General features: G+C 57.0%; 1 protein-coding gene across 1 annotated transcript in view; it reads right to left on the bottom strand.

Moving 5' to 3' along the window:
* Window positions 1–2,115: 2,115 nt before the first annotated feature.
* Window positions 2,116–14,176, bottom strand: part of PADI1 (peptidyl arginine deiminase 1) — a 38,045-nt gene continuing 25,984 nt past the window's right edge. The window contains exons 11-16 of the mRNA XM_008694677.2: window positions 12,938–13,089; window positions 7,948–8,092; window positions 7,067–7,160; window positions 6,005–6,084; window positions 5,166–5,291; window positions 2,116–2,349 (exon numbers count right to left, since the gene is read on the bottom strand). Coding sequence (XP_008692899.2) covers window positions 2,116–2,349; window positions 5,166–5,291; window positions 6,005–6,084; window positions 7,067–7,160; window positions 7,948–8,092; window positions 12,938–13,089 — 831 coding nt within the window. The remainder of the gene's footprint in view (window positions 2,350–5,165; window positions 5,292–6,004; window positions 6,085–7,066; window positions 7,161–7,947; window positions 8,093–12,937; window positions 13,090–14,176) is intronic.

The raw sequence follows: 14,176 nt of genomic DNA, 5'->3' as shown, positions 1-14,176 counted from the left end.
CCAGGCAAGGAAGAGGTAGGACCCACCTCTCCGCTGATATCCATCTCAGCGGGGCAGTCGGCCTCAGAGCTATGGGCCTGCACCGGCCATCCTGCCGAGTCAGCCTGCCCGCCCCGCTGGCACGGGCCCTGGGGGCTCTCCTAGCCAGGTAGGGGCTGCCCATGGCCAAGTTGAGCCAAGGAGCTGGGGCATGGTGGGCGGAACTGGAAGGAGGGCCCCCCTCCTCCCCACGGCCCAACAAACAGCAGCTCAGTAGGCAGCCACTTGAAGAAATGTATGTTGACATTTTTATTAATCCGGTAATAGGGGATCGGTCACCGGGAACATCCTCAGAGGGGACGGCAGGGCCCTCCGACAACTCTAGCAGCCATTCCAGAGCTTCCCACGCTCAGGGTAGCTCTCGAAGGCCTGCTCCCTACCCTCCCTATCCCTCTGCAACGCCCATTCCCCTCCACCCACAGCCTTTCCCTGGGGAATCTCAACCCTGGCTGCACGTCCTTGGCCCCCGAAGAGCTTCCCTTCTCTCCTTGGCTCAGTCTAGGCTGGGTCATGGTCATGAGCAGAAAGTGCAAAGGTTAGACCAGGGGCTTGCAAATGCGGTCCCCAGAGTCTTCTGGAAGGGGAGAACCCAGGTACACCACCCCCGCCATCTTAAACCAGAGCAGTTCTGTTTCATCCGCTTCATATGTCCGGATTCCATGGAAGTTTCTGATTGCTAAGTGTTCTGTGGCTCACAGAGTTTGAACAGTGGCTGGCTGGCCCAGTCTCAGTTTTACCAGGGGCCACTGAAAGCCCCGCTGGTGGAGGCCGGGGCTGAGAGCCTCCAGGATGGCCCCAGAGGCAGTGGCGGGGAGGGCGCAGGCTGGCTCCCTCTTACCTGTGCCTGCCTGGGGCGGAGGCCATCTCTCACCTGGCACTGGCCAAGCCTGCCTGCCCCTGCACGTCCCGGTGACCTCACCTGGGGCCAGCCTTAACCACCCCCCACCCCCGTGGCAGCTCTCTTCCCCTCTCTGGAAGGGGGAGGCAGTGCGAGGAGACAGGCCTGCCAAGGGGTTGACTCTACAAGGGAAACCCAGGCTACGCGCAGGGTCTCCGGGCTGCCAAGAGGGACTGGGCCAGCCTTCCCTCCCACTGCCTGCAGGACCAAGGGGAATAATTAAACACAATTAAAGGAAATTAAACCCCACCTTCAGAGATAACCTAATGGCCCCCCCACCCTCTCCTAACATCTGGTCCCCTACCCCATGTGACATCCGAATGGCCAGCCCCCCTTCACATCCAGAGTCCAAAATCCAAAGTGGGGACCAGGTCCCACGGCTCATCCTCAGGCCTCGGCTTCCTCCGTCACCCTGGCCTCCTGCCAGCCTGCCTGTGTGTGCCCCCTGGGCCTCTCTCTGGCCTCGCAGCACTCTCGGGGGCCGGAAGCAGCCAGCATGCATAATTAAAGGCTTTCTAACCAGGTAACAAGCACCCTTCTGAAGACGGAGTCAGGTATTAAAGGGGTTTTGTTGCCTTTTCTTTTTAAAACAGGCCCCCAGATGCTGGGGTTTCCTGTCCTTATTTCCCTCTATGAATGTGGGTGAGGGGTACCGGGAGGCCACGGCTCGAGGGTCCCCTGCAGGAGAGGACAGCTGGTAGAGGAAAGAGGGAGCCTCACCTCCCGGCTCCGGCTCTTACAAGAACCACAGGTGCCCCAAACCCAGGCTCCCACCCAGAGCCCAGGCCCTCTGGGTCCCATTCCTGGTACAGACACGAAAGGAGTATCAGAACAGAGCGGGAGCTACTCAAAGTGGGGTGCCTGCTGTGACCTTGCACGCCGGCCATGAATATGTTACGGCCGTTGCTCTTTTCCAGAACCTCTGGGAGTGGCGGATCAGGAAGAGGGAGGGAGGAACGAGGACAGTCCTCCTTGGGCCAGGGAGCCCCTCCAGAGGCGAGGGCGTGTGCTGTCCACTGCTGTACCCCGGGCCTGCGGTGGCCGGCACGTTTGCAGGCACTCGGGGAGAAGCGCCCAAGGCTCCCCTAAGAGGACGGAGGCCAGGTGGAGGTTCCTCGCCCTCACCCTGGCGGGGTTCCCTGGCAGGTGGGCAGAGGGGATGGCGGATGGAGGCGGGCTCAGGGCACCATGTGCCACCACTTGAAGGAGAAGGGCTGCCGGCGCACGTTGGTGCCGCAGTGCACCTCCCCGAGCAGCTCGTGGTAGGACAGATAGTCGTCGATGAAGATACAGTGGAGGCCCAGCGGCTCGAGCAGGGACCGCACCTTCTTCTCCAGGCAGCACTGGCCGTTGATGACGGGCCCGAAGGGCTTGGGGATGCCCAGGTGCTTCCCTAAGACCACCATGTTGACCTGCAGAAGAGAGAAGGCAAGAGAGAAGCCTTGCTGCCTGGGGGTGCTTACACATGGGGGCCCCGTCCCCAGGTCTGTCCCGTCCTCATCAGCATCCCTGGGCTGCTAGGACTGGCGCTTGCTCAAAAACTAGGGTCTATGGAGAGAAGAAATGGATTCGTGGTTGGAAGAGAGGATTAATACCAGGCGGAGCTGCCAGGAACATACATGGTAGCTTTATATGAATGAAAGTGCTCCTCCGATACTTTCTTTCATCTATCAGAATATTGTCATATTCTAACAATTTAGTTAGAACAAGATTTTACCATCGTCTGCCAGAAACTTGGTACAACAGATATCTATAAGGTCTATGGTGCAAATGTCCTTATAGGTGTGGTGCCCTTGTGCAGTGCACAGCTTGCTCAACTCTCCCTGGAAGCCCTGATACGTGTTATGGTTTATTGAACATCCCCTGTGTGCCAGATACATCATCACTAAACCTCATAGCCTCCCTCTGAGTCAGCGGCTGGACAGGGTTAAGTAACACGATCCAGGCCACACAATCAGAGAACGGAGAGACTAGGGCATCTAGGTGGCTCAGTCGGTTAAGTGTCTGTCCTCGGCTCAGGTTGTGATCCTGAGTTCCTCGGATCAAGTCCCACATTGGGCTCCCTGCTGCTTGGGGAGCCTGCTTCTCCCTCTGCCTCTCTCTCTGTCTCTCATGAATAAATAAACAGAACCTTTAAAAAAAGAGAGAGAACGGGGAGACTAAAACCCGAAGCGGATCTAACTCACGCCCAAATCCGTGTTCTTCATGTTCTACCAGAGTTTGCAGCACTGGGGCTGCCTGGGGAGTTGAGGAGTTGGGGCAAGGGGCTAGGAGCCCTTGGCGACATCTTAATCTCCAGTCGCACTTCTGCTTCCCTGGCTGAGGGCCCTAACCCTGGGGAAGGGAAGTTTCCCCGGGCGGGGTATGGAAGGGTCTCAGAGAAAACCTCGGCCCATACTGATGGCCAGAGGAGCTGTCCTTGGTGTTCAAAGGGGACACTCCGGACCCGCTGTGTGGAGGGTGGTGCGGGGTCATCTCAGCGTGGGGTGGACCGCCTGGACGCTGGGCTCCCACATTCTCCATGCCGTGGCCCCTCACCCTCAAGTCTGCCCTGCAGGGCCAGGCACAGGTGGGACCAACATGAAGCTGGAAGACCCCCCGGGGTCAGTCCCATGGCCTTGGCCCTGAGTTACCCGTTGCCCACTAATGGGCCAGAATGTGCTGGTGGAAGAAGGGGAAGGTGGAGGGACAAAGGGCCGGGAGAGGAGATGAGAACTCAAGAGACTGGAGACTCCTCCCTTGCTGGGTGACCTCAGGCAAGTCAACCACTCTGCTGGGACAGCCTGTTTCCCCACATGACAAATGAGGGGGTTGAGTGTTCCCCATGGGGCTTTTCCAATGAGGAATACTGGGATCCTTCAGCGGGGTCTGGACCGAAGCTTAGAGATTCCCACAGAGGGGTGTGTGTTGGGGTGGGGGCTTCCAAAAGAGGGCTGGCCAAGGTCATGGGCTCTGGCCCAGGCCCTCCCCCAAACTTCAGCCAGAACCAGAGCCTGGGTGCCCCGTAGCACTTCCTGGACCAATATGGCAGCCACTGGCCACATGTGGCTGTTAACAATTAAATTAAAGTATAAATTTCATTCCTCAGCCACGCTAGCCACATTTTAAGTGCTCAGTAGCCACATGTGGCTTGATGGCTCCCATGTCGTATTGAGCAGACACAGAACATTTCCATCATCCGAGAAAGTTCGAACAGACAGGACTGCCTTAGAGCGCAGTGGTTCTCAACCGGGGTGATTTTGCCCCAGGACATTCTGGTTGTCCCAGTGAGGGGAGTGCTGCTTACGGGCGTCTCGTGGGTAGGGGATAGGGACGCTGCAGCCAACCCGCGGGGCTCAACACGGCCCCCACAATAAGGGAGTCAGGCCCAAACATCAGTAGAGCCAAGGGCATGAGGTCCTGCCTCGGAGGGCTCTGCCAGGACCCACAGCAAGGAGTCAGGAGTGAGTGCAAATCCTGGCAGGGAAGCCCCACCCCACTCACGTGCCTCCAGACAGGCCCTCGGGATTCATTCCCACCCCTTGGATTGTCCAGTGACAGGGATTCGAGTTAAAGGCTCCGGGCTGAAGAGGGAGGGTCTCCCATCCTGGGGAGCCGCTCCACCAGTGGCCAACACCCTGACACCTTTCCAAGGTGTTAATGGTTTAGCCAGCACCTGCTGATAGCATCGCCCGGCCCCTCCCAAAGGCCACACCGGTGAGATCACATCTGGGCATCTGCTTGGCAGCTGCCTGACTTAATGACAGCCGGGGAGGCAGCTACTGTGGGCCCGCCTGCTCGCCTCGGGAGCCGCACTGGGGAGCAGCCAGTGGGGGGCCAGGGTGCGGGGCAGGGCGGGCAGCCGAGGCCCAGGAATGGCGGCCCCAAACATCAAAACCAAAAGACGCTTCCTTTTTTCCACTTGGGAAAAAAAACCGCCCTTCATTGCGGGGCCGCCCTGTGCAGTGAAGGAGGTTGAGCCCGGGCTGCACCCGCGAGATGCCGGTAGCTCCCCTGATCCGATCCTCGGGGCAATAAGAAAATGCCCTTGGGGGACAAACTCGCCCTGGCTGAGAACCACTGATGGAGACCTATATCCTCCCAAAAAGCAAACACATGCTGGAGAGGTCCGCAAGCACCCCCTCAAGTCTCTGTGCCAGGCTGCCCTCTCCTCTGGAACCCCAACTGACAGCCCTGTGGACCCTGCGGGGCCCCAGCGACAGGAAATGACCTTCTTCTGCGCTCTCACCATGTCAGGGAAGAAGGCTTCTGCATAGGAGCCCTTCAGGGAGAAGAGCTGCGGGATGTCCACGATGTCCCGCTCGGTCAGGCCCAGCTCCCGCTTCAGCACCTCCCGGTTCCAGTCGATGCATTTCTGGGGGGCAGGGGGAGAGGCAGCGGGCACACCCCGGGAGCCAGGGAGGCTCTAATGCTTGCTGAACGCCAACTGTGAGCCAGGCCCTGCGCACAGCCTCCTGCACCCTTGCGCTCCCTCGAGCCTCCCAAAAAGCTCTGGGACGCTGCCGCTCCCAGAAGGGGAAACTGAGGCTCAAGGGGCTGCCCAAGGGCACAGAGCTGGGAAGCAGCGGAGCTGGGATTTGGACCCAGGCAGTTTCTGGTTCCAAAAGCACCTGCCGCTACACCGCACTGGCTCGGCTGGGCCATGTACCCAAGCACGAGGCTGGCATCAGCCCCGCCCCTTCCGGGAGACCTCCTCCCGCCCCCACCCCCACCCCTGGTGTCCTCCTGGCTGGATCCCCTTGACTCCCACCCACCCCACCCCTTATCCCCATGGGGCCCCATTTCTCCACCACATCTCTCTCCTCTCACTGTGCTTCCCTGGAACCCGGAAACTTGTCCTTCGCTCAGAGCAGAGCTAGTTCTCCCTCATCAGGCCAGGAGCGCCCTGAGGGCTCTGCTGTGTCTCCTCCATCAGACCTTGGGTTCCCTGGCGCAGAGGCGCTACCCTACCCCCAGGTTTCGGCAGCCCCATACAGTCAGAGGCCCGGGGATGAGCAGCTAACCCCCACCCCACTGATTCCTGGGGCTGCTTCTCCTGGGAGCTGGGGGACCCGCAAGAGCCCTCACCTGTACATAGAGACTGTCACTCCTGAGCCGACGGTCTGCCAGCATCTCATTAATGCTTCTGTTCTCCTGGTGACTTAGCCCTGAGAGAGAAAGAAGGCAGGACAGGGGGTTAGGGGGGCTTCCCAGGGCCATCTCGGGCCTGGGGCAGCAGAATCTGGGCCAGGATTTTTCTCCCACCTCAGTGCCAGGGGCCCGAAGCTAGGACGGAGAAAGCCAGAGACTGGGGACCCAGGCTCTGGATGCAAGGAGCACAGGCTCCTCCGGAAGGGCCTCCTGGCTCAGCGCTGTATAATTATAGTGCAGTTTCCATTACCGAACACCCGCCATGCTGGGGCACCCCACTACATTTATGATCAATCTTTAAAACAATGCTAGGTGGGTTAATTATCACCCCCAACTCAGAGAGGAGGAAACTGAGGCACTGAGCGGTCTGGAGAGCAATCTTGATCTCACAGCCCAGGATTTGCACCCAGGTCTTGAAGCTCTGCCCCACCCCTTCCAGTGCTCCATTTCTCAGGGGAGGACACTGAGATCCATGGTGGGGAAGGGGGAGGTGCTCAAGGGGCCTGGCCAGGCCCTTGGACGGTCTGTCAATTCCCAGAGGCAGGTCCGCAGAGGGGCCCTGACCACCCACCTGGCTTCTACCCACCCCCACCCCCCACTCTTGAGCCCTGGGCTCCTCTCTGAGCCTCTGGGAATAGGGATAAGGGGGAGGGTGCAAGATCAGCAGAGTACACATTTTTTCCGGTGGCTTTCCTCCCCTGGGGTGTGCCCAGGAGCCGCCTTACTGCAGAGGTCACCCCCTGCATATGCCTGAGACAATCCACTTGCCTCTTGGCTTCCCTGCCTGGGCCCAATAAAGGGACAGCCTGACAGCCCTTGTCCTTAGCTCCCATGTGAGGTGTCGGGAGAATTAGTGATGTCCAGCTCAGAGCGGAGGAATCCGAACAAGGCAAAGGGCCTGTAAACACAGCATAGCCACGAAAGGCATCCCCGGTGCCCAGGGTTGGCAGTGAGAGGGCAGGGTCCCCACGGCGGGGGGCTGCGGTCATTGGCACTCACCATCGAACTGGGCGGCTTCCCCATACCCCTCCTCTTTCTTCTCTTGGAACAGTCTGAGGCAAGCGCTGGGGCTCGCCAGGAGCAGCCGGAAGCCCTAGCACAGAGGGAGGGAGAAGGTCTCAGTGGATGGGTTCCCCCTTGATGCAGGAGACCCCAAACTCAGGAGGGGCCTGAGTTCTGAGGACCACACAGTGGTAACACCTACCAGCCACAAAGAACTCTCAGCAATTCCCCTAATCCTCCAAGCTGGTTCACACCCCCAGGGCTTTGCCCAAGACATTCTCTTTGCCTTGATGCCCTTGTCTACCAAGGAAGTCAGCCGCTGGTCACTGGTCGGCCTCCCCTCCCAGGCTGCTTGCTCTCTGAGGGCTGGGCCCCTCTCTGCCAGGCGGTGGAGCTGAGTGGTTAAGATGTTGGTCCAACCCCTCTGTCTGGGTTTGAATCTTACCCTACCAGTCATTGCCCTTCTGAACCTCAGTTTTCCCATCCGTAAAATGGGGATGATGATAATACCACCCGCCTCATGGAATTGTTGGAAGATTAAATGAACTAAAGCACATGCACATCGTAGGTGCTTGCCAAATGTTACCGGTTATTATTATCAGTGTCATCCTGGGTCTAGGCTGAGAGGTTTGATCACAGCAAATACCCAGCAAGCGTGAGAATGAGTGTATGAGTGGTGGAGCCAATCAGTACCCTCCCGACCTGAGCTCTGACCTCCTCCAGGAAGCCCCGGGGATTAACACCTCTGGTTCCCAGGGTGCCCTGACTCCGAGCTCACTACAGCCACAGGCAGTGAGCTCCAGGCAGCTTTGCCGTCACCATTCCCATCAGGTTGGGGAGGGGCAGGGGTGGCTCGGACAGGAGGAGAGGAGACATACCTTTCGGTCAGAGGTGGGCACAAAGCTCAGGAACTCGTCCACATGACCTACAGAGAGCCAATCGGAGTAGAGCTCCACGGGTGCCTGCACCTGCTGGGCCTGCAGGAAGTCCCGGACGACCTTGGCCATTCGCCTCCCGCCAGACCTGGCCCAGGAGGGAGAAAGCAGGGTCACTTCATGCCCACTGTCTGCTGGCTTCCTGCAGACACTTTCTGAGCTTCCCACCCCTGTCCAAGCCTCACGAGATCCCTTTGAACAGGTCTCCTGTTGTCCCCACTTCCCGGCCCCAGCCCCCAGGTGCTCCCAGGAACTCACTGACCGTCCAGACCATCATCCCAGAGACTCCACCCCTCCCCATGGCCGGGAAGGCCTTGCCTTCTCCCCACTAAAAAGAGTCAAACAAGGGAGCTCCACTTGCCAAAGGGACCTAAAGACCCTCACCTCACATCCTGGGACGCAGAGAGGTTGACTCTTTACCTAAGACACCAGCCTCAGGTTCTAAATATGACCCGGAGCTGGCCCACCCCTCCCTCAGCCCAGTGTTTCCCAAAGTGTGGGCCCTGGACCGCCTGCGGGTCAGTCTCTGGTAGGGGCGGGTGCTTGCTTAAACAGAGGGTTCCTGGGCCCCGACCTCCTCCCCATCTCAGAGTCTTGGAGAACATGGCACGTCTGAGGATGTGGGATCTGCCATTCCACAAGCCCCTCCGCTGATTCGCGCACAGGAGAGCCGTCGCCCCAGTCACCTCGTGTTCAACACGGACTGTCTAGTCCTCAGCAGCTTCTGAAATGGGCTCCAGGCATTTTCAAACCACCCCTGACTAGCACAGGGAGGGGCTGAGGTGGCTGAAACTGGGGAGCAGGTCTTGGGAGCTGGAGTCCCAGGGCTGGGGGAGGAGACATTGCCAAAAGCTCCCGGCGCCTACGGGGATTTCGATGCTGCCTCAGGCACGGCCATGTCCCCATTTCACAGATGGGGCAGCTGAGGCCTAGCAAGTTCAAGGGGGGGACTTGTCCAAAGTCAGAACGATGTCTTATATACTCTGGGCACATTCCACCTTTCCCTGGCATGTGTAACCATGTGCAAACAACACACACACACACACACACACACACACACACACACACAGAAAGAGACTTCTTTTTTCAATATGTTTTACAAAAAAGGGATCACATTTCTTGACCTCGCTTCCCTGGCTTAAGGAGATATCATGGACAAGCTCCCCAGCCTGCATTGAATCTGGGGACACAGATTTGAACAGAACACAATCTAGCCTTTCCCTCCTCTTCCGCCACCATCTGGCCCGCACACTTTCCTCATCTAAATAATTCTAGTGGCAGGGGCTCCTGGGCAGCTCAGTCCGTTAAACCTCTGCCTTCAGCTCAGGTCATGATCCTAGGGTTCTGGGATTGGGGGTCCCTGCTCAGCGGGGAGTCTGCTTCTCACTCTGCCTCTCCCCCCACTTGTGCTTGTCCCCCCCCCAAATAAATCTTAAATAATTCTAGTGGCTTGCCCCTTTCCCTGGTCTCTCTGCTTTCACCCTTGCTCCCCTGCAGTCTAACTAGACGGAGGCTTTTAAATATGTCAGATCACCTCCCTTCTCTAGACAAAACCCTCCCACCACCCCCGTCTCCCTCGCTGTACATGCAAAGTCCTCACAATGACCTGCACAGCCCCTATCAATCCCGACAACTTCCCTATGTCCACTCTCCTCTTCATCTGCTCAGTTCTCAGGCCATGCTGGCCTCCTGCTGCCCCTTGAACATACCAGGTACAGTCCTGCCTCAGGGCCTTTGCACGTGCTATTCTCTGTACCAGGAATTATTGTCCACTCCCCATCTCCCCATGGCTTACTTCCATCTTCAGGTTTAACTCAAATGTCATCTTCTTTCTCTATGAGGCTTTTGAAAATTACATCAATCCCTCAATCCCTTTCCTAGATGTATGTTTCTTTACAGCATTTGGTACTATTTGGTACTCGATATCTTGTGTATTGTCTGGCATCCCACCAGAATGTAAGCTCCAGGAGGGCTGGGATTTTGTCCACGTTCAGTTCTGTGCTCCAGGCACCTCTTACATACTTGATGTTCAACAACTCCTTTTGAATGATATGCTTTTGAAAAGCCATGTTACAGTCCATGGTCTCCGTCACTCAAATATGCCGTAGACGTGACAAGCAGTGACAAATGACAGCACTGATTTGATCTGGGGGATAGGATTATGGAAAATATTTTTCTTGTATTTCTGTTATTTTAAGATTGTCCTGGCAATTTAAAAGGACTTCCTAAACACAGTGAGATGGTGAAGAGCAAGACTCCAGAACCAGCTCACGAGCCGACCGTGGCAGGAATCAGGAACAGGCGAGCTTGAGGCAAGGGCAGAGGGCCTCCTGCCGCCGGCTGCAGGCAGGGGCCGGGCCAGCCCAAGCCAGCCTGGGAAGCAGCAGACCTGCTCGCCCAGTCACACCAAGCCACCACCGGGGGGCAGAATTGCTTAAAGATGCTTAAAGATGATTTTAAACATGGGGAGCAGAGCGTAGAGAACCCAAGCAGAGAATGGACAGGACACTTTACTGAGCACCTAGTGTGTGCCGACCTGAGGCTCCTAGTACCAAGTATCTTGCTTAATGTCCACGATTCCCCTGTGATGAACGTACAAATAACAGGCGCAGGTCATGATCTGAACTCTGCCCTGCTAAGCTCTGATCTCATCCCCAACCGTGCCCCTCCTTGCTTACTCAGCTCCAGCCACGGGCCTCCTTGCTGTTCCTCTGATGTCTCCAACAGGCTCCTGCCTCAGGGCCTTTGCACTGACCATTTCTACTCCTTTGCACGTTTTCCTCCCAAATACCCACATCTCAACTCCCTCATTTCCTTCAGGGCTTTCTTTAAGTGTCAGCTTCTCCCCAGGGTTTCCCTTAACAACACCCTGTATTATCTACATATTTATTAGTTTTGCTTATTGTCTGTTTCTCCCTTCTAGAATGAATGTAGGTTGGCTGTTTGTTCACTGCTGGGATCAGAAAGAAGCCAAGACAGGAACACAGGACAGCGCCTGAGTGCTAAATTTTAGTTTGGGGCCCAAGGTGAGATCTGGATTCTGACTACACCGCTAACTTGCTGTGTGATTCTAGGCAATAGCTGTCTCTCTCTGAGCCCAGGACCCCTTCTGTTTACCAAGGACCTTGTTCCTGGTTATCTACACAGTGGTCAGTGGACTTGGTCACAGCTGCACTGGAGGTCCCCACCTTCCTATCCCCAGTCCTTGCTCTGAACCTGGAGCTTCCAGGACATTTCTTTTATCCAGGGCCGCAGACGGGGCACATGGGAAGTCTCCATAACTATTTACAGGATCGGTAAATGAGTGCATGACTGAGCGCCCTCCCCTCCCCTTTCTGAGCCCCAGCTTCCTCATCTGTGAAATGAGGATAATAGTTATCCCAACCTCATAGGGCTGTTCTAAGAATTAAATGAGGCTAATCCTTAAATTACATGAGGGTAAAACCCTTATGTTCATGGCCCATAGTAGGTGATTGATACTTGGCCCAGTGAGTTCCGACCTGCTTCATAACAGACCCACTGTTGAGGGTGCAGCTAAACAATACTTGAACATTCAGAAGACATTTAACATGAATTCTTTATCCCCACTAGTGCTGGTTATATAGCTAGCACAGAGATTTTTAATAGACCCATTTCACAGACAGGAAACTGAGGCATGGAGTATAAAATCATTCGTTTCATAATGTATCTGTTGTGCACTGGTGTATCCCTAGTATCTTCACCCGTGCCTGGCACAGAGTAGGCATGAGGTAAAAAGCTTCAAATGAATTCACTGAGCGCCTACTACGTGCCAGGCACTATACTAAGTGCTGCTTAGGTGTTATACCCAAAAACACGTGACTAATATATGGCACAGGTAGGACTCGAACCCAAGGCCGCCTGTGCTCCTTCCTCCTGGGTCCCTCCCTGAAACACAGGAGGACTTCCCAGAGGCCCCAAGGTCCTTCTGCCTCCAGGCAGCAGGCAGGATCAGGTCCCAGAGGAGTGTCTGAGCATGAGTCACCAGCAAGTTGAGCACTCCTCTTGCCTCGCCAACCTCAGCCCCGGGCACCAGCTTGGGCACCCAGCTACGTGCCTGGGGTCGGTGCCAGGAAACCCCGCCTCGCCCGATCCACAGCCCTGAGGCTGCCAGGGTCACCACTGGAGGCCGGGTGACCTTCCTCCGACTGCCTGGCTGCTCCAGACGTCAGTCAGGGCTTGGGGCTCTCACCTGGTTTCCAGGCCACCCCCACGCAAAGGAGAAGGTGGTCCCGGTGCCTGCGGTGGGCTTAATCTCCAGGCAGGAAGCCAAGGACCCCACCAGGATCCCCGCGCACAGCACACCCCATTCTTCGGTTGCCTGCAGGCAGGGTGGGGACCCATTCGGCAGGATTTAGCAGCTACTGTCAGCTGTCTAAGCACCGACCCCTCTATACTTTGTTTCCTGCCTGATGACAGCTGTCCGGGGTGGGACCTACCAAGTCACCTCTGCCGCCCTGCTGTCCTGGCCAGCCACTCGTTCGCCGGTAGCCCCCTGGTGACCCCTTGGCCCTTTAGCTGTTGCTAGAACAGCAGCTATTTTGACCTACGGGGAGAGGTCACCAGGTCCATCTCCTGCCTCTGCACCACATCACCTCCCCGACAACGCCAATGTTTCAAAAGAAGTTGGAAATCTGGCTTTTTACGTAAGCCCCTCCCCCCCCCATACGTGTAGTCGGTGACTAACGAAACTCATGAAACCCCAGGCAGGCCCAAAGACGGGCCCATTTCTCTCTCCCCCAAAGAGAAATGAGCTTTTACATCTAAGATCCTAGGACTCGGAGTCTTTGACCCCAGGACCGCGCAGGAATGAAGACCGCTTCTCAGACTGGAGACCTGTGTTTGGGGTGAGGGAGCTGGAAGCTGCGTGCTGCGGGGGTGCCCACGTCCTCCCGCCTCCCGCCAGGCCTCTCACTTGGGGAAGCTGCTGCCGATGAGGATCCGGCCCAGGGGGTACTCCTTGCCGCCCACCGTGACGGGCGGGCTGACGTCCAGGTTGCCAAAAGAGTCAAGGCTGGAGGCGCCGGAGAACAGGATCTCCCGGGTTACATATCCGAAGTCGGGACCCTAGGGCAGGACCAGCAAGCCCCCCCACCCCAGAAGGAGGGGTCAGTTAGGACAGGAAGTGACAGCTCTTGGGTGGGGGGGCGGAGGGGTGCAATTTAAAGTCCCAGTCTGCAACAGGACGATAACGAGAAAATCCCCAAATGTGGGGAGATCAGGCAACACACTTCTAAAGGACCCTTAGGTCAAAGAAGAAATCCAAGTGGAAACTAGACAGTATTTTGAAGTGTAAGATGATAAGCAGGCAGCCCCCCAGAACTTGTGGGGTGCTCGTGAGGCTGCAGCTAGGGAAAGGCTGTAGCTCTGAACACACGTATTAGGAAGAGAGAGGGTTGGAAAATCTTGCTTCCATTTCCAACCAGGAAAAGAACAGCAAATTAGACACAGAGCAAGTGGAAGGGAGGACAGAGTAAAGATGAGGGCAGAGATGAGCGGGGAACACCCCGGCTGGGTCAGGCCCAGGCTTAGGGTCAGGCCATTGGTTGATGCAGACTCACCCTGTAGGGCTCGCTGTCACCTGCACTGGGACCCGGCCCCGGCCCCTCCAGACTAAGGTAAATGCCCGGCTCCGTGTGCCTATGAGCTCCCAGACTTCCCCCTCCCAGCTCCCATCAGGACTCAGGCACTGTCCCAGTGCCGGGGGCGTGGGAGCCGGGAAACAGGCAGGGACGGCGAGCTATGGGCCTCGGGCCCACCTCCAGAGGCAGTTCGGCCTAGTGGTAGGGCTGTGGACACAGTCCCTCTGGGTTTGCTTCTTGGTGCTACTAGCTGCATGGCCTAGAGTCAGTTACTTAACCTCTCTGAGCCTCCGGAAAGAGGGGCTAAGAACGGCAGCTATCCACAGGACTGTGGATTCGAGGAGTGACCGTGTAACACTAGGGCTGGGTGTGCCCGGAATGCCGTGCATGGCTGCTGGGGCTGCTCTTGTCCCCATCCCATGCGTGAGAGGCAGTGTGGAGCCTGGCCTGCAGCTGGGGTTCAGAAAACATTTGTCACCTGAAAAGAGGCCCCATCTCATAAAAGCAAGAGGCGTGAGGGCTCACTAGTGGTGCGTTCTCCCAAAAGGCAGTTTGATCTCCCCAGGGCTGAC

The sequence above is a fragment of the Ursus maritimus genome, unplaced genomic scaffold (assembly GCF_017311325.1).
Source record: "Ursus maritimus isolate PB19 unplaced genomic scaffold, ASM1731132v1 scaffold_32, whole genome shotgun sequence".
NCBI lineage: Eukaryota > Metazoa > Chordata > Mammalia > Carnivora > Ursidae > Ursus > Ursus maritimus.
This window is presented reverse-complemented; position numbering and strand designations above follow the sequence as displayed.